The sequence below is a fragment of the Sus scrofa genome, chromosome 8, assembly GCF_000003025.6.
Source record: "Sus scrofa isolate TJ Tabasco breed Duroc chromosome 8, Sscrofa11.1, whole genome shotgun sequence".
Lineage (NCBI taxonomy): Eukaryota > Metazoa > Chordata > Mammalia > Artiodactyla > Suidae > Sus > Sus scrofa.
The window spans coordinates 118,271,065-118,292,334 of record NC_010450.4 but is presented as its reverse complement, the minus strand read 5'-3'; the positions used below and the strand labels follow the sequence as shown (position 1 = coordinate 118,292,334).

The 21,270-nt window shown below is 40.6% G+C and overlaps 1 protein-coding gene across 1 annotated transcript in view; it reads right to left on the bottom strand.

Moving 5' to 3' along the window:
• MANBA (mannosidase beta) overlaps window positions 1-21,270 on the bottom strand; it is a 110,782-nt gene that overhangs the window by 69,569 nt on the left and 19,943 nt on the right. The window contains 3 exon segments of the mRNA XM_003129294.6: window positions 7,409-7,519; window positions 8,695-8,870; window positions 20,588-20,711. Of these exon segments, the coding sequence (XP_003129342.3) occupies window positions 7,409-7,519; window positions 8,695-8,870; window positions 20,588-20,711 (411 nt within the window).

Here is a 21,270-nt window from a genome sequence, read left to right as displayed (position 1 = left end):
TGTGGAAAGCAGTATGGAGATGCCTCAGAAAAGTAAACATAGAACTACCATTTGATCCAGTAATCCCACTCCTGGGCATCTATCCAGAGAAAACCACCACTCACAAAGACACATGTTCTCCAATGTTCATTGCAGCATTATTTACAATAGCCAAAACATGGAAACAACCTAAATGTCCATGGACAGAGGAGTGGATCAAGAAGATGTAGTACATATACACAATGGAATATTACTCAGCCATTAAAAAGAACGAAATACCAGCATTTTTTGCAACATGGATGGACCTAGAAACTATCATGCTAAGTGAAGTCAGCCCTACAATGAGACACTAACATCCAATGCTTTCATTGACATGTGGAATCTGATAAAAGAACAGACTGAACTTCTTTGCAGAACAGATGCTGACTCACAGACATTGGAAAACTTATGGTCTCCGGAGGAGACAGTTTGGGGGGTGGAGGGAATGTGCTTGGGCTGTGGGATGGAAATCCTGTGAAATCAAATTGTTATGATCATTATACAACTACAGATGTGATAAATTCATTTGAGTAATAAAAAATAAATAAATAAATAAATAAAAATTTCATAAACAAAAAATTTATAAATTTGTTTATAAATGTATGTTGATGAGCATAAATTATCAGCTCTCCTTCAAGCTAAATTATCTTATTCCTCTATCCTTTATTCCTTTAATCACTTTCACAGCTCTCTTCTGAATCTTTTAATTAGAAAATACAAACCGGAAAGGTTACAGTTAAATTTTAGCAGGTTAAATAAAATAGTACATTAAGGCTCCTACATGATATGAAATTATCATTTCCATACCATCTTAGAAATAAAAAGATGATTCCAAAGCCCATAGCAGAGAAAGATACCTATTTCAGACCTAAGCCTCACCTCAAATTTTAAAGTATGTCTCATATATGAGGGATTTAATTAGCATGGCAGAAGCAGGGCAGGCAGAAGGCTCAGAGGACAATTTCAAACCTACCATACATTTACAAAAGCTTGAAGAACACCATCAAACCAGCCAAAAATGTCACAATCAGAAATCAGTAGTTCTTGGAGTTCCCGTGATGGCTCAGTGGTTAACGAATCTGACTAGGAACCATGAGGTTGCAGGTTCAATCCCTGGCCTTGCTCAGTGGGTTAAGGATCCGGCATTGCCATAAGCTGTGGTGTAGGTCGAAGACACGGCTCGGATCCTGAGTTGCTGTGGCTCTTGCATAGGCTGGCGGCTACAGCTCCTATTCGACCCCTAGCCTGGGAACTTCCATATGCCACGGGAGCAGCCCTAGAAAAGACAAAAAAAAAGAAATCAGTAGTTCTTTCAAAGTGAAGGTCTTCTGACTCTCAAATAAAAGATGAACAGTTTTCAAGCTCAGCAGGGCCCTCACTGCTGCCTCAAAGTCCTACCAAGTGGCCACTGCCCTTTCCAGCCCTTTCTCACATTTTCTCATTTTCCTCAAATGTCTAACTTGGCGCCTATCACTCCAAGCAGACAACATTCTATCCTAGTTCCCAGGAGAGAAGAGCTGTCTGACCAGAATTCCCTACACTTCCTTTCTCAGGTTCACTTTTCCTCTTTAAACTCCACTGAAAGAGAGTTTGCCAATTGCCTCAGAAACAAAATATACCCCAAGTGGTCCTAAAAAATCTTGAAAAACTACTTCCATCCCCAAGCTCCATTTTTCCTTCTGCATATGTTTTTTTATCTTTTACCCCTCTGATGACAAAAAAGAGCCCAGTGCCCAAGCGGATCCACCAGGTAGCATGGTGTTGCCTCCCTCCCCTTCCTTATCACACATCTCACTTTCTCAATTATCTTGTTTTGAACTCTTTCCAGTCCTTCCCTGTCTATTGGCCCCTTCCTATCATGATTTTGTTGCTTTTCATTCCCTTAATGGTGAAATGCTGAAACAATTTCAAACTTACAGAAAAATAGCAAAGAACTCCTAAATACCTTCCACCCAGAGACCTCATTCAAGTTTTGCCAATTTCCCCGATGACATTGCTTACAGCAAAAAAAAGATCAGGTATTGCACCCAGATGTTACTTTTCTCTAGTCTCTTTCACTATTGAAGAGGTCTTCAGTCTTTTTGAAGATTGAAGATTTGCAGATTGAAGTAGATTTGAAGATTGGCACTAACAGAGCTCAGTGTGGAGTGTCCAGTGCTTTCTCGTGATTAGATCCTGGTTATCTGCTTTGACAGGACTATCAAGGAAGTGATGCTCTAGTCTTCTTACAGCTTGTTAGGTCGGCACCATCACTTAACCATAAGTGACGTGGCCTCCCATGACTACAATTATCTGTTTCCTCTTGACTTACCCTCCGTATCTTTGACCCACGTCGAATACTTAAGCTCCAGACTCATATACTGAAATGCTCATCAAATATTATTTTCAAGTAACTCTCAATCAGTCTACACAAAACAGCTCTAAAAAGAAATAATTTTCACCCTATCTCATCCCCAGACCTGCTCCCCCTTCTGCATACTTAAAGAACAGAACTGCCAAACGGGCAACTTAAGAAACAGTCACAGCTCACTCTTCTCTCCTGTTCCTACATCATCAAGCCTGGCGGTTTTACCTCCTAAATCCCTCTCAGATCTACCTCCTCAGCAATTTCACAGGCCATGCAATCATCGTCTTGTGCCTGAATGAGCCATAGTCTGTGCCATAGTCTTCTGAAGAGCCTCCCACTCTTGGCATTCTTGCAATCTGATCCATGCAATCTTTGTAAACAAGCATGATCATTGCTCTCTCCTTAAAACCCTTCAAAGCATTCTCACTGTCAGGACAGTTTGATTCCTTCACATGGCTTCCTAGGTCCTGTGGGATCCTCCCTAGCCTACCTTTACATCATCCCTGATCTACTTCAAACTCAAACACAGCCACACTGAAATTTTTTTCACCTCCACAAACACACAAGAGTCCTTCAGTGCCTGGGCCCTGACATACTCTTCTGTCTCTTTGCTACATTGGGTGGTCGAATTCCACTGCTTCCCTTGGACACAGAATTCAGCTTCTCTGGGAATCTCCCCAGGATGCCCTGCTCTGTGATTGCACAGGACTCTGTATTTCTCCAGAGTGCTTACCACACTTTACTGATTGCTTGTTTAATTATTGCTTGTTTAATTATTTAATTATTGTTTTACTAAGATCTCAGAAAGAAATAGAAATGGTATCTTATTCACTGCTCTATCACCAGAGCCTAGCAAAGTGGCTGAAACACAGTGGATGCTCCCTAAGTATTTAGTGAATGAATAAGCCTCAAAAATAACTCTACAGTAGCCACAGGCAAAGGGCACATTTCACAGACATACATTAATACAAGGCATGAGGCAAGACATTCTTCCTTTACTCCTGTTGCTGAGAGTCGCATCTTTATATGTAATAAATAATGATGCAACCATATTAGCCTGAATTGAAAAAGAATTTATTTCCCACAAACAAAATAACACAGAAGCTCCTCTTCTTTCTCTGTGGTAAGCTGGAATGATTCTTTTTTTTCACACTTTCGTGAGGATGACACAGAACAAACTCAACATTGTGACCGAGCACACACCTTACGTCCAGAGAGTTAGAATGAAGGGAAAGTCCAGGCTCTTTAAACAGCTCTAAGACATTCTCCCAGTGGAGACACACACACACACTCACAATGCCTCAGAAAACACAGAGCATAATTAACCAAAGGAAAAGTAAGAAACGCACTCCTGAAGGGTACAGCTCCAAACTGAGTGTGGTGTCTGGCCCACAGGAGAGGTAATTCCAAATGTGAGCGGTGACACCAGAGTACAACCCTAGGCAGGTGCAAACACCAAAGGTTGATGTCAGGGAAGGAGGAAATCTATGAAGATGATTAATATCACTATTGCTTATCGTACACTATTATAAGCCAGAGTCAAGTTACCTCATCTTTACTGTGCCAATACGCATATAAGGAAATGGCATTTGAAGGACTAGATAAGGAGCCTATGGCTAATAAATACCAAAGGCCAGTTCTTTCAGATCTTTAGTGCTCTACGCGAAACTGGACAGGAACTAGCCATTTCTTCAGACTAAAATCAGATTGTGCCCTTTAAGACCCTCTAACTGGGGCTACCTTAAGGCTTATTCATAGATTCATAGGCAAAACAGATGGGTATGTCTTCAGGGGGACACATTTTTATTGTGTTTTATTTTAAATATCAGTTCCTAGTAGATTCAGGGGGGGAGGATTGGTCCTTCTCTAGAGCTATTTTGAAAGCATTCCTTTAAAGGACAGAGGCTGTTTTTCCCCACTGTCATCTCTAGATAGCTCCAGTTCCAATCCTGGCTCCACTTTAGTATGTTTAAAGTAACATGAAGAAGCAGTTTTTTGTGTAGTTTTAATCCCAAAAGCAGAACTTCAGTATGTTGTTTTGGAGAAGGGAACCTGAAGCTCATGAAGCATTATTTTCAGAATCAGAAAGGCTTGAGGATACAAAATCTACTGTGAGGGGGAACAGATGAAACTTCTTGATGGTCAGACCTTTAATTCCTTTCTGCCAATAGACTCCCTGACAAGAGAATGGAGAATGTCATCACTGACAAAGCTAAACACACACACACACACACACACACACACACACACACACACACACACACAAGATTACAGCTACAGAAATAGATCTGAATTAAGGCTCATACAGGGTTTCTCATCTGCATTTTTGCACCTTAATCTTGAGAATGAATTGACACCAAGGATCACTAGACATTCCAGGAACGTTTCCACTGGGAAAGACACAGATAAAATACATAAATAGAATAAAGGAATGCAGAAAACAAAAATAATGCAAAGGAGTTCCCGCAATGCATAAAGGATCCAGTGTTGCCGCAGCTGTGGAGTAGGTCACAGCTATGGCTCAGATTCGATCCCTGGCCAGGAACTTCCGTATGCCTAGGGTGTGGCCAGAAACGGGAAAGAAAAAGCAATGCAAAGAAAACTTCAAAACTACTTATAATAATAATTACAAGTCTAAGAGAAATGAGAAGATATTATAACTATAAAATACAAATAGGATGCAATTTTTAAACAGAAATTTTTTTAACAAAAATATTTTAGAAATGTCTTGGAGTTCCCGTCGTGGTGCAGTGGTTAACGAATCCGACTAGGAACCATGAGGTCGCGGGTTCGGTCCCTGCCCTTGCTCAGTGGGTTAACAATCCGGCGTTGCCGTGAGCTGTGGTGTAGGTTGCAGACGCGGCTCGGATCCCGAGTTGCTGTGGCTCTGGCGTAGGCCGGTGGCTACAGCTCCAATTCAACCCCTAGCCTGGGAACCTCCATATGCCGCGGGAGCGGCCCAAGAGATAGAAACAACAACAACAACAAAAAGACGAAAAAAAAAAAAAAAAGAAATGTCTTAAGCGATAACAAAAATTACTCAGCTAATTGAAAACGTTAAGATAGGAGTTCCCATCATAGCTCAGTGGAGACAAATTCAACTAGTACCCATAAGGATGCAGATTTAATCCCTAGCCTTGCTTAGTGGGTCAGGGATCTGGCATTGCTGTGAGCTGTGGTGTAGGTCACAGTTGCAACTCGGATCCCAAGTTGCTGTGCTGTGGTGTAGGCTGGCAGCTGTAGCTCCAATTCAACCCCTAGCCTAGGAACTTCCATATGCCATGGGTGTGACTCTAAAAAGCAAAAACAAACAAACAAAAAAATGTAAGACAAAATCCAGTAAGTCTCCCAGAACATTGAATAACAAGACAAGATGGGATATGGAAGGGGAAATCTAAGACTATTGCTCAGTCTAGGAGGTCCAATATCTGATTAATAGTAGTACCAGAAAATAGAACAAAGATAATGAACAAAAAAATGATAAAAGATATAATACAAGAAAATTTCCACATTGAGTTTCTAGGTTGAGAGAGCTCACAAAATGACTAGCAAAACAACAGCCACAATGGGGAGTTCCCATCTTGGCACAGTGGAAACGAATCCAACCAGGAACCATGAGGTTGTGGGTTCAAACCTTGGCCTCGCTCAGAGGGTTAAGGATCCAGCGTTGCCATGAGCTACAGTGTAGTTTGCAGATGTGGCTTGGATCCCATGTTGCTGTGGATGTAGCTCAGATTGGACCCCTAGCCTGGGAATCTCCATATGCCGCAGGTGCAGCCCTAAAAAGACCAAAAAAAAAAAAAAGTAAACACAAATAATTCTATACAAGAAAATAGAAATTAGAATGTAATTATATTTTATCTACAATGCATTCGCAGGAATCTACTGGACAAAGTGTTTCACCAAGAGTGAGGAGTCAAAAAAAGAGAGAGAGACATGGCTCCAAACAAAGAGGATTCCTTGTTTAATCTAGGTGAAAGATGAAGGAAATACCTAGAACTCCTAGAAAACAGATGAAGGGAATTCCTAGAATGATAAAAGTGCATTCCAAGCTAACAGTTAAGTAGAAGGTCTGGAGAGTAACCAAGAAAGATCAGGGAGATGAGCAAATTGCTCCAGGAGAGAGAGTTTCATAAAATAACAAAAATTAAAAGAAAAATAATAGTAATAATACACAATGGATAGATTACCTAGTGAGTGTGACTAAACTTAAAAGGTCTGCTAGAGAGTTTGTATATGATTTAGAGAAAGGGAAAGGGGAAGACCAAGGGACCAGACACATGAGACAATTGTTAACTCTAAGGAAAACAGAAAATTGCACAAGAAAGAAAATATACTTTTAGGACACCACGTGGTTCAGCTTTGAATAGTATTTTTGTAATATATCAATATAAACAGTGAATATCAAGTTAACATAAAATGGCCATAAGGCTACATTGGGAGGGCAGAGGGAGGCAAAATGTGTACATAGGGGCCAAGCAGGGGTCCCCAGAGAGAATCACAGAGCAGAGTGACACCCTCATCCTCAGGGTGTGAAGTCTGCAGATAATATTAAACTGAAAAATTAGGAAACACTAGCAGAAGCATGTTACTTGGGCAAATGAAGATAATCAGCAGACTGGAGAGGTAAAGATTAAAAATTATTGACTCTATGGAGTAGGATAGTAATAGAAAGGGTTGGACAAGGGATTCATTCTATTTTTCACACGAACCTTGTATGAACCTTCATATGAACTTTCATAAGAACAAAATAATACCTGAGGTTTAAATTATATATGTGTGTTACTTTGAATAAAGTACAATTAAAAACACAGTAGAAAAATATTTATAAATGAAATACTGTGCAAAGTCCGATCCATTAAAAAAATATAAATACACATATACCAGAAGCTTTGGAATGCATGTAACTGTTACCAGTAATTATCTCTGAATGGTAGGGTTACAGGAGTTTTGCTGGTTTTTTCTTTTCCTACCAAGACCTCTATTGCTATTTTAACAAGAAATACACTTTTGTTCACAAAATATCTTGAAGTATTTGCTTACCTTAGCTGATCTTTCAAAACTTAAGCCTCCATCCAGCTTAAAAAGTACTGTCATGTTGTACCCAGTCTGGTTTCCATGTCCATGAGGCCACCAAGTTTTTACAGTAATATTCTTTAAGAAATAATATGTTATTCTGAGTACTCTGTGGCATATTTTCAGCAAAACAATACAGTAATTCTGAGCATCACATCAATTTCTCATGGTCAAGCACACTGCAATATTAATCTCTCTCACTGTATATTATGCCAAATTATATCAATCCACAGATAATACTTAAAAATCAACATGCTAAGAGTTTAGCATTAATTAAAGCATCAAAAGGGAAAGGAAAGAACAGAATAACATGGGCATTCAGAAAAACAACTGTTTCCATTCCAACACTCACGTGGCATTTATTCTACATTATTAACTCAGAACTGGACTTTGAAGTTGATTCTTCTTTCAAATCCAGAACTCAGAAAATTGTTTTGAGTTCCTACTTTATCTGAAGAGTTACTGAATGCAGTTTTGTTTTGTTTGTCTTTTTCTCTTTTTCTAGGGTCTAGGGCCACACCCAAGGCATGTGGAGGTTCCCAGGCTAGGGGTCTAATGAGAGCTGTAGCTGCCAGCCTACGCCAGGGCCACAGCAATGCCAGATCCGAGCCACGTCTGCAACCTGCACCACAGCTCATGGCAAAATTGGATCCTTAACCCACTGAGGGAGGCCAGGGATCGAACCCGCAACCTCATGGTTCCTAGTAGGATTCGTTAACCACTGAGCCATGAGGGGAACTCCACTGAATGCTGATTTGCTCCATCCTTTTCAGCCAACAATTGTTCATTAGAGAAATTAAATAGGGAAAAAGAAAAGGTAAAATCCAGTCCACTTCTACTCATGAAAAATCATAAGTTTAGAATTAGAATTCTGTATGTAGAATAAGCATCAATAATTAAAATAGTTTACAAGTACTAAAAATAATCACAGCATTTAATATAATGCTTAGAATGTATTTTGGATTTTGGATACTGCAAATACTGCAGAAAAATTAAAATATAACACACCTGACTTTTTGAGAGGAAAGGGTGCCAAATTAATCACATAACCTCCATTTTCTTAATCTTAAAATTTGGGAAAACCATTCCTTACACAAAATACATGACAGGTTAAGAGTAAAAGAAAAAATGGGAAAAGTACATTTTTCTTTAATACTCAGTCCCTTCCTTCTAAGCATTTCTTTCAAAAAGTATTGCTTTTCAAAATACTGTTCAATGCTCTGTAGTGCTTCTGAGGAAGAACTATCATTTACCTTGTTAATTTTCACAAAGAGCTTAACAATTCTCTTCCCATGCTTAAGTTCAATGCTGTATGTCCGCTGTGTTTGCAATTCAGGAATGACTACAATCGCTTGACCAAAAACTGGCTTTGAACTGACAACATGAAAAGAAGAATCTATTTCAAGATTCCACTCCTGGATATTGTTATCTAAGGTATAAAGAGAAAAAGAAAAAGAAAAATGTATATATATATAATACACTGGAAAAAAAGAACAAAGCAACTTCTAAACTATAAGTGCTCCACAAATGCCATCATGATAAAAATTTCAGCAAAAATTCTCTTTTAATGTTAGAGTTTAATCCTTCATTCTGAAGAAGAATAACCAAAATTATATATTCTATATATACCCTTACTCTAAAAATGTTACAATTATAAGTCACAGAAACTTTATAAAAAGGGCACAAATAGAAAATTACAAATAGAAAGATAACATAAAGCTTTCAAGATGGGAGTCCCTACTGCGTCTCAGTGGCTAACGAACCCGACTAGTATCCATGAGGATGCAGGTTTGATCCCTGGCCTCGCTCAGTGGGTTAAGGATCCAGCATTGCTATGAGCTGTGGTGTAGATTGCAGACACGGTTCAGATACCGCATTGCTGTGGCTGTGGTGTAGACCAGCAGCTACAGCTCCAATTCGACCCCTAGCCTAGGAACCTCCATATGCCACCAGTGCCACCCTAAAAAGACAAAAAAGACACACACACACAAAAAATCTTCCAAGAATGGTACACACTTGCTTGTTTCTTTTTACAAAGTAAAAATACTGAGGGTCTTTAAGTCATATAATAAGGCATAAACTTAGATGTAGTAGAATTAATCAAATGTGAAAAAAATAAAAATACATTTTAAATGTAGACTCTTTTATCCAAGAAATATTTACTGAGAACCATCAATGTGCCATGTACTTTGCTAAATGATGAGCTGTCAATAGTGACCCGGGTAAATAAACACAGCCCCTGCCCTCATAGGCTAAGAGTCTAATGGGATATGGCCAAGTACAGAAGTGTGAAAATACTAAGATGGGAGAATTAAAAGATTGTTTTTAAAAGCATAGGAAGGAGCAGAGGGTTAAGGATCTGACATTGTCACTGCAGCAGCTTGGGTCGCTGGGGTGGCCTGGGTTCAATTTCTGGCCCAAGAACTTCCATATGCCAGGAGTGCAGCCAAAAAAAAAAAAAAAAAAAAAAAAAAGGAGAGAAGCATAGGAAGAAAGGACGCCTGCCTTACATAGGGTGAGGGAATGGTTTTATGCAATAGCAGCATCTAGCTAAGCCTAGAAGATGCTGTAGCTAAGTTCAGAGGAGGACAAGTATTCCAGACAAGAGAGAAAGGCAAATGTGAAGAGCCGCAATTGAGAGGGCAATGCCATAACGAGGACTTGAGCAATGATGAAACTGGTGGAGGTCAGCATGACTAAGGAGTAAGCAGGGTCCAGCTCAAGGTCCAGCTCAAGTTGGGTCATGGGAGGAGTTTGGCAATCTCATTCCAGATCAATGAGCAGCCATTCAAGATTTTTTATCCAAAAGAATAGCAAGATCAGATTTGCATTTAAAAAAAAAAAAATCTGGAGTTTCCGTCATGGCACAGTGGATACAAATCTGACTCAGAACCATGAGGTTGCAGGGTCAATCCTTGGCCTCGCTCAGTGGGTTAAGGATCCGGTGTTGCCGTGTGCTATGGTGTAGGTCGAAGACACAGCCTGGGTCTGGCGTTGCTGTGGCTGTGGCGTCGGCCTGCAGCTGTAGCTCTGACTAGACCCCTAGCCTGGGAACCTCCATATGCCGTGGGTGTGGCCCTAAAAAAAAAAAAAAATCACTGAGGAGTTCCCTTGGGGGTGCATCAGGTTAATGATCTGCCATCATCACTGCTGTAGTGTAGGTCACTCCTGTGGCATGGGTTCATCCCTAGTCCCAGGAACTTTTGCATGCCACAGAGGAGGCCAAGAAAAAAAAAAAATCACTGGGGACCTCAGCATAATGATATACCATATTGTAAATGGAAGAAGTACTAAGACATGAAATCTGTGCAAAAAGGGAAAGAAAGTGCCACTTGGAAAATCTAGGGGTGGAGAGGAGGAAAAGAAAAAGAAGAGGGAGGAGTTCCTGTTGTAACTCAGTGGAAACAAATCTGACTGGCATCCATCAGGATGCGGGTTTGATCCCTGGCCTTGCTCAGTGGGCTAAGGATCTGGCGTTGCCGTGAGCTAGGGTGTAGGTCACAGATGCGGCTCGCATCCCAAGTTGCTGTGGTATAGATTGCAGATGTGGCTCAGATCCTGCATTGCTGTGGCTGTGGTGTAGGCCTTTGGCTACAGCTCCAATTCAACCCTTAGCCTGGGAACTTCCATATGCCATGGGTGCAGCACTAAAAAGAAAAAAAAGATTAAATAAAATAAAAAAGAAAAGAAAAAGGAGAGGGAGGGAGGCTAAAGAGGACAGATATGGGAGAAAAGAAAGATGAGACAGATACCTAAGGAAAAGGGGTGGGGAGAAGGTTTCAAGAGGGTTTTGAAGTAGTATTTTATATAATGTGCAATACAGCCCCTTCCTCTATCAACCATTAAATTAACATTGTTTGATATCTCCAGAATTGGGATTGTGTTTTGGTTTTGGTTTTTTAAAAAGACAGTATGTCAAAGTAGGCTTTGGGCAAGAACAGGGTGGAAAAGCAAACCCATATTTTTTAGGTTACACAGGAGAAACCAGGAGTGAAATATCCAAAAAGGCTAGATGGGCAGGTGTCAGAGCTACAACAAGAAGAACAGTGACTGTACAGAGCACTTAAATTTGTATGATTCATGGCAAGAAACTGAAGTTCTTGTTTAGTGGCTTCTGTTTTTCTCTCTGAAGAAGGGACAGGAAAAGGTTAGCAGCTGAGAAATACCTTAGGGACCCTTCTACAAATAAGGAGAGGATTGTTGATCATGGCTTTACCGCAAAAGAAATAAAAGTTTGTATGCTGATCAATGACTGAAGACTTTATAACTGGGATCCCTTATGAATGTAGAACCACACCGGACTTGTTCTCATCACGATCACAACACATCTCATCATTTCCATCTCATATTAGCCAAAACTATAGATGGATTTGATGCACACTGAAGTAAAACTAATCCTGGACTTTCTACTTTTATTTATTGAATGATTTATTCTTTAGAACACTGGTCACTAAGCCTGAAGTAGGTTTGTCCTTATCTGGTCAATTTTGCAATTTACCCACACAGAACCTCCAAGTTTTTCCAAGATGTAGTAAAATATATCAAAACAACCATATTTTTTTAAAGAAAGGCACTTTTCTCCTTCCAAGTATATATTACATCATTCAGTTTTCCTTTTACTACGTTACTGTTGTTTTTAAAAGAAGCACACACTCCAATATAATCCAAAGCTCTTTATTGTCTAAAATACCCCTAGATGTTTGAGAGCTACCTGATCTTAGCTCCCATTCACATTCCCTTGGCTTTTCTTACTATCTCTTATTTCAAGAACTAATAATAGATAACATTTACCAAGACCTTACTGTGAGCTAGGCATTGTCTTATGCCCTCAACATGTATTAACTTATTTAAGCATCACAGGATTGCTCTCAGGTAAATTCCATTACTAACATCATTCTGTAAATGAGAAAACTGAAACAGAGAAGTTAAGTAACTTGCCCAAGGTCACATAGCAAGTAAATGGCAAGACTAAGATGTAAACCAAGACAGTCTGAAACTAGAGACTATATACACTTAACCTCTAAGGTGTGTCAATCTCACCCAAGTAATTTCCCCCAAACTATGTCTTTGTGGTGCTCGGGATCTTTACGGGGGGTGGGGAGCGGGCTTATTATTAGGGGAACATTTGTTTTAATGATGTCAAGCTATGATAGACATCAAATGTGTCTTTTGGCTGAGCCTTTAACCACAACAACACAGAGTCACAAAAATTTTGACCAAGAAATATGCTAATAGATCTCCAAGTCTACTTTCTGATGATTGTTTAATCTCCTCTAAAGTATGAGCTAACAAACCATGGTCCTTGGGCCAAATCTGGACCACCTCCTGTTTTATAAATAAAATTGTATTGGAACACAGCCGCTATGGATGGGATTATATCATTCCCCCCAAATTTATACATTGAAGCCCTAACCCCAATCTTTTAGGAAGTAATTAAATGAGTTCATAAGGGTGGGGTCCTATTCTGATAGGATGGTAGCTGTAAAGGAAGAGGAAGAGACGAATCAATCAATCGATCTCTCTCTCTCTCTGCACCATATGAAAACACAAGTGGAAAGGCGGCCTCTACACACCAGGAAACGGGCCTCACCACAAACCAAATCAGCCAGAACCTTCATCTTGGACTTCCCAGCTTCCAGAACTGTAAGAAGTCAACCTCTGTGGCTGAAGCCACCCAGTCTTTGGTATTTTATCACAGCACCTCAGAGAGCCAGACAGCATCCATGCTCATTGTTTATACATTACCTTTGGTTGCTTTCATACTACAATTGCACAAAGGCCATATGGCCCCAAAAGCTAAAATATTTACTACCTGATCCTTCAGAGAATAAGTACACTGATGTCTATTTCCCACAAAAGCCCATTCTAACCTTTCTTTACTATCTGTAATGACAAAAAAACTCTGCCTCCCTCTTCGCTAACCTTGACCTTCGGAAAGTCCTTCTCTACACTGATTTGAAATTCACTTTAATTTCCACTTGAAGGTTTTCCTTCAGCCTTCTGGGATTCTACTACCAACCAATAACCACCAAGTTCAAGCAAGTACCTATGCTGTTTCCTGCCGCTTCCTCTTCAGCAGAGAATCAGCAGTTTGTAAGGGCCTCCAGCAGGAAGATAAACAGTGTCATTCCTAAAGGTTATTGGCAAAATTCCCCAGTTTCTACTACTTCTAACATGGAAAGTTCTAAAGGAAATTGGCACCCCTCTGGAGCTCATCCTGTGAACTCCCTTGGATGCCACTAAATTTAAAAATTAAGGGTGAGGGATTAAAAACCCCTATGAAGATTTATAAGCTATCATGTCATTACCAAATGCAATATACCAACATATTTAGCCCTCTCTTCTTCTTCCACATGGAGTATTACCCTTCCTTCCAGAAACCATGGAGAATTTCAGTAGTTTCGGTTCACAAAGCACATTTAGATTCTTAAATAATAATTTTCCTGGTATCACCTGGTCACTTCTTTTCACTTGCTAATTTTAAGACACACAATCCTATTTTTAGTTAAGGAGAGCTCCCTCTTCTAAATTAAGACTCATTTCTAGAATATAGCCTTTCCTAAAGAATACCTATCACCCTCAGCTTGCCTAAAGTGGAATGCAAGATCATTTCAAAAATGGACAAAATGGAGTTCCCACTGTGGCTCAGCAGTAAGGAACCGAGGATGAGGGTTTGATCCCTGGCCTCACTCAGCAGATTAAGGATCCAGCGTTATGTGAGCTGTGGTGTAAGTCACAGACGCAGCTCAGATCCTGCACTGCTGTGGCTGTGGTATAGGCCAGCAGTTGCAGCTCCAATTCGACCCCTAACCTGGGAACTTCCATATGCCTCACATGTGGCCCTAAAAAAGCAAAAAAGAAAGGATGGGATAGGAGAGAAGAAAGATTACTAAACGACCCAAAAGTCCCTCCCAGGTCTCCCTCCATATTACATCAAGTTTTGCATCCTTCCTCACCCTGACTAATCAACTCTGGGCTCAAACAGGACAGGAGCTCAGTATCAAAACGGGGTGAGCAGGCAAGGTCAACCGGCTCTCCCTACAACTTGAAGCCTTCCCAGCTTGGAGACTCAGCCATGTCCAGCTGATGTCCTGCTCGCTGCAGAAGACACTACTACAGTCTACAGTTTGGTCCATATAACCTCAACCAGGCAGGCAACCCAGGGGATGGCAAAGGATGTGGTTTGGCCACCAGTTCATCTTCAGATTCTTCCAAAGCCAGTTCAGTGAGGTTTCTTTAAAAACAAACCAACCAGGAGTTCCTGTCGTGGCTCAGTGGAAAACAAATCTGACTAGTATCCATGAGGACGAAGGTTCAATCCCTGGCCTCACTCAGCAGATTAAGGATCCAGCGTTGCCGAGAGTTGAGGTGTAGGTTGCAGACACGGCTCGGATCTGGTGTTGCTTTGGCTGGGTTGTAGGCGGGCACCTGCAGCTCTGATTCAGCCCCTAGCCTGGGAATCTCCATATGCCTCAGGTGTGGCCCTAAAAAGACAAAAAAAAGTTTTGATTAAAAAAAAAAAAAACCAAACCAACCAACCCCATGAGTCTGACTTAGATGGGAATTTGTAAAAAGGATAACCAGCTACACAGCTCAGATGAATGTGTGTTGCTTCTTCATGCAAACAATCTTCAGGTCAACTCCAATATGTATACATTAAATTTTAAAACCCACTAAAATATGCAAGCTCCTTTTATATTCATATTCAGTCCACTTTTTTGCCAAGATGTGGACAGGAAATAAAAGGAAACAGCATTATTCAGTTGTCTAAGAGGGAAAAAAGTATAAGAAGATATGGAAGTAGAAAAATAAGAAGATGGCTGAGTTACATTAATTGAAGCATATCCATCATTACCAGAAAGACTCTCAAACCACACCTTAAGCCTTGCTTTAACCAACTGTAATTACATTTAGTCACATATTGAGCTTCTAGAAAGACTGGGTTCTTCCAAACTTACACCCTCACTAGGTTGCATAATAATGACTGCTATAATTTACAAACACGAGGAAAGAACCACGGAATAATGGAGCCAAGAGAAATTTGTTGATCTTCTACACTTTGTAGATGAGGTTTCTGAGGTTCTGACTGCAGAACCCAGCTCAAAGCTGCCCAGCCAAGTGGGCAGGACAAAGGTCCAGGTTCCCTGACTCCAGGACTCTTGGTCTTCCATGCATGTCTCACAGGGGTGCCTATCAAAAAGAAAGACACTAACAGGCACACATTGATTGAAATTTATATATGAACAATGAGGAAGACCAAAAGCAAAAGTGCTTTTTGCCCTTCCAAGTCCTAAGTCCAAATATAATGTAATGTGAGACAAAGCATTTCAAAGGACTCTAACAATAAAACATTAGCCTCTTATTATGAGGGTCTTTGTAAAAAAAGAAAGAAAAAAAAACCTGAAATCTACAAACCTAAAGAATGTATCTGATTCTCCATTAATTACATAATTACTTGGTGCCACAGTTCCTCCATGTGTCAAAATACCATCTTTGTAACCTAAACAACCTGACAAGGGCATGACAACAGTTATATGAGCATTTCTGCCAAACAGTGGAAATATATTTCTTGAATAATTACTATCTGTGAATCTTGACAGGCCCTATAAATTATACTCCCACCCCAAAGACCAAAGATGTTAAATCTACTTAAAGAAACAAAATACACCCAAAGGTTACAGTTAAAAATACAGGATGGCTGGAGTTCTCCCTGTGGTGCAGCAGGTTAAGGATCCAGCGTTGTCTCTGCATAGGCACAGGTTCAATCCCTGGCCCTGGGAACTTCCATATGCCATGGGGACAGACAGAAAAAAAGAGCACAGCATGGCATTGGGGGGCAGGGGAGAACGAGCAGGGACAGGGAAGATACTCAGGTCAGCGTAGAACAGACATGCACATGTTGGTAGATCACTTATATAAGATGGAAAAGCTGCTCCATCTCACTGGGTGGGGAAGCTATTCCGAGACAGCTGCCTTGATTAGCTTCACCCTGCTGAGCTCCTCCCAAGTCCTCCTTCTGTCTGCCTGCTTCTTCTTGCATCTTTCATAGCAGATGCAAGACTGCAATGAAGAGGTAATCTTGGGTATTCAAAGGAACAGTAAGGACAACAAGCTGAAATGACCAAGCCACAGAAGGTTTACATTTAAACGGAGGATATTTTCCAGGGCTCCTGTGAGAATTAGAGGACAGACTTCAGTAGCTGCTTTTCAAAGAGCTAACAGCTTGCATTAGCCAGGAACAGGCACACAGTTAGTTACAACAGCTGTCTTCTCCTTTACCAAGCGGCAAGATCTCCTTGCCTACTCTGCAGGACAAAAGTCCTCAAAGATGAAATCAAGAAAAGACAGACACAAGGCAAAATCCCCCAAAACAAGGATAAATTGGTAAGTTCTAGAGAAAAAAAATCAATTTATACAACAAGACAGATAGTCAGAGTAGATTATTCAAGCAACCTACCTATCTATAAATATATTTTCAAGGGTGAATACTGCCATTTTACAGTAACATAATTTGAAGATGAATGAAAAAGTGATCAAAAATGAATGCAAAGGGAGTTCCCGTCGTGGTGCAGTGGTTAACGAATCTGACTAGGAACCATGAGGTTGCGGGTTCGGTCCCTGCCCTTGCTCAGTGGGTTAACTATCCGGCGTTGCTGTGAGCTGTGGTGTAGGTTGCAGATGCGGCTCGGATCCCGCGTTGCTGTGGCTCTGGCGTAGGCCGGTGGCTACAGCTCCGATTCAACCCCTAGCCTGGGAACCTCCATATGCCGCGGGAGCGGCCCAAGAAATAGCAACAACAACAACAACAACAAAAGACAAAAAGACAAAAAAAAAAAAGAATGCAAAAAAATGAATAATTGTTTGCATTAAAATATGAATGCACATAGAGAACAGACTTGTGGTTGCTAAGGGGACAGGGCAGGGATGCAGTGGGAGTTTAGGTTAGCAGATGCAAACTATTATATATAGAGTGGGTAAACAATAAGGTCCTACTGAATGGCACAGGGAACTATATTCAGTATCCTGTGATAAAGCATAATGGAAAAGAATATGAAAAAGAATGTATACGTATGTATAGGTGAATCACTTTGCTGTACAGCAGAAATCGTACATTGTAAATCGACTATACTTTAATAAAAAACAAACTAAAACAAACAAAAAAATACTCATCTAACAAGGCTCTAAGCAAGACTGGTGAAGCTTTCTTACATTGGAGTATTATATTCTCTGCATTAAGCTATTAGCAAAGGGCAGCAATGGCCTTCAATACAGGCCTCTGTTGGGCAGGCCAGCTCCTAGATAGACCCCCTCCTCCAACTCAGAAAATGAGGGGGGGGGTGCTTTAGGCTGTGGCAGCAAATAAATTTGGATAAGGGCTGGGAAAGGCAGCATCTCTGAGGATTGGAAGTGGCCCAACAGAGGTCAAAGATCCATAGCTCACCTCAGCTCAAGAGGAAGATTTACAGGTTGAAAAACATCTCTATACTATTTCTTACTAACTGTGGTACCAGAAGATCACACAATGCAGTGTTTCATCACAACAGACTTATTATATATTTGGACCGAATATGTTTACATAGGCATAAAAAAGAATGAAATAATGGCATTTGCGACAACATGGACAGACCTAAAAAGTATCATACTAAGTGAAGTTAGACAGTGAGAGACAAACATTGCACTGCTATGTGGAATCTAAAAAAAAGATACAAATGAACTTAGCTGCAGAACAGAAACAGACTGAAAAACTTATGGTTACCAAAGGGGACAGGTGGGGGGAGGGGAGGGATGGACTGGGGATCTGGGACTGGCCTATGCACACTGAGGTGTATGGAATGACTGGCCAACAGGGACCTGCCGTATAGCACAGAGACCTCTACCCAATATTGCCTGATGATCTATGTGGGAAAAGAATCTGAACGCAAATGGATATGTGCACATGTATAGCTTAATCACTTTGCTGTACAGCAGAAATTATCACAACCCTGTAAATTAACTACACTTTAATAAAACTTTAAAAAAAAATAAAAACTAAATAAATTTTAAGCATCACTTAAATGGATTTAATTGAAATAAAATTCAACTAGTCACTAATGGCTAATAAAATGAACCCTAATGACTCATATCCTGGAAGAAATGTTTAGTTTCATATTCAAAATTTTAAATTAAACTAGGGCAGTGTTATTCAAATTTTGTCAGATAGCAGGATACCTGGGACACATAGCACTTTTTTGCTAACCACCTAAAACACTGATTAAACCTCAAAACTTCAGACCCTTTCTTACAGTAGATTTTACTACATATACCTGAGAAAAACTGCAAATGGGGATGGGAGAGAGTGAGCCATTATTTGATTTTAATAGCAAAGCGCAGCCCGAGTTGAGACTCTGAAGAACAGTTTGAGAGGCACTAAATCAGAAAATTCTAAACAGCCACATTTTTATATGCAATTTACCGTATATCTTCCAATGGCTTTTTAACATTTAAACCTCCGCCTCTGATGTGCTTTTTCACAGCATATGGAGGTTCCCAGGCTAGGGGTCAAATCAGAGCTGTAGCCACCGGCCTACGCCAGAGCCACAGCAACACAGGATTCAAGCCAGTCTGTGACCTACACCACAGCTCACTGCAATGCCAGATCCTTAACCCACTGAGCAAGGCCAGGGATCAGAACCCACACCCTCATGGATACTAGTCGGATTCGTAACTGCTGAGCCACAACAGGAACTCCCTGATTTGCTTTTGTCTTCTGCCTTAGAAAACATAGATTTGGCTCCACCTAACAGCAAGCTAGGGTCACCAAGGCCCTAAAGATAACAGGACTTTTGTGCAGACACACCACATACTTGATTAGAGATTTCCTCTTGTTTGGCTGCAGGTAACTGGACTGAGCTACCATTTAAAATCCCACTTGCCTCCCCTTCACCCTGATTTCCCTAACTGCTCAAACCTTTTGATCTTTGATATTCTGAACTACTGGAGCTCCCACCCCAAAGACTATGACAATCCGGTTTGGTTTGGTAATTTTTTATACCTCCCCTCCCCACCCCAACCCACGTGCAAGGATGAGTAAACGCATTCTATTTCTTTTCTATGCCAAACACACGCAGTGCTGGGCAAAGACCACAACAAACATTTGACCCACTTTTAACTAATCCATTGACATCTGTGAAATGTTGAAGTTTTCTTCCATGCCCCTTTCACCTGAAGAAGTAGTACTCTTTACCTTATGAGAGTTTCTTTAATGCTTTGTTTTGCCTTCCAGTTGATGTTCAACTCTTTTTTTTTTTTTTTTTTTTTTTTTTGGCTGCACCTGCAGTGTGTGGAAGTTCCCAGGCCAGAGGTGGAACCCACAGGGCATCTGAGACCTACACCACAACTGTGCCACCATCAGATCCTTAACCCACTGTGCCGCAAGGAAACGTCTTATTTTCAACTCTTAACAAGGCTGGTGTGTCACAGCCTTCAGAGGAGAAAATGTGCAGTGACAGAGAGTCAGCCCAGTGACTTGAGCAAACCAAGGACTCAGCACCATGAAGTTCTGAAAGTGACTATTACAGAGACAGAAAAAGGAATATAAGCCATCAGCCCCAATTCTTTTAAGAAAGAATACCTAACTTGGGAAAACTCAGAGGTGCTAGTTTCCTTCCTTCCTTCCTTCCTCCCTCATTCCCTCTTTCTTTCTTTCTCTCATTTTTTCACTTTCTAGAATACATTAAAAAGTAGCTACCTACCTACTTACCTGCTTTATATAGTAAATTTTCATGACAAATCAGTGTGTATATATTTTTCACATTTGTCAATTTAATGTGCCATAAACTTCTTTACAATAAATATCTGAAAAGTATAATTAGTATCCACAGGGGATTGGCTTCAGGACCGCTGGGGTTACCAAAATCCACCCACCCTCAGGTCCCATAGTCAGCCCTCCATATCTGCAGTTTCAAATCCTAGGATTCAACAGACCTTGGATCTCATAACGCTGTAGTGTTGATTGAAAAAGTTCTGTGTATAAGTGAACCCATGCAGTTCAAACCATGCTGTTCAGGGGCCAACTATGTATCTATGCATTCAAATGATCAACCCAGGTTTTCTAACACAGAGGAGGCTCAAAAAATGAAAAACAAGCACTCACATCTCTTAGCTTACCATATACAGGGGAAAACGTGAAGTAGTCCAGATGACATATATTGTAGGCTTCAATTCTAACATCTTTCCAGATGCCCTGGGTAGGAAAGGAAGGCCCCCAGTCCCAACTAAAGGAACACTGCTCCTGCAATTTCAAGGGGAAAAAAAAGAAGATAGATTTTGATTAACATGAAGCTAAATATTATGAAAAACCTTTTCTTTTAAAATAATATATATGTGTATATTAGTTTGCTAGGGATGCTATAACAAAATAGCAAAAGCTGGGGGGGCTTAAACAGTACAAATTAATTTTCTCAGTTCTGGAGGCTGTGAAGTCCAAGATCAAGGTGTTGGCAGGTTTGGTTTCCTGAGCTTGCAGATGGCTGCTCTCTCGCTGTGTCCTCCCATAGCACTTTCTGAGCACACACGCGCATCCCTAGCGTCTCCCTCTGTGGTCCAAATACCCTCTTCTTACAAAGACATCGGTCACATTGGATGCAGACCAACCCCAATGGTCTCATTCAACTTCATTACCTCTCTAAAGACCTCATCTCCAAATGGGGTGGCATTTTGACGAAACAGAGGGTCAGGACACATGCGAGGGGTGCATGATGAAGTCTATAAGAGTGGGTGTGTGTGTCCCATACACAGCATCTAAAACGACCCATAATCTCTGCCTGATATTCACGCTCTTGTGTAATCGC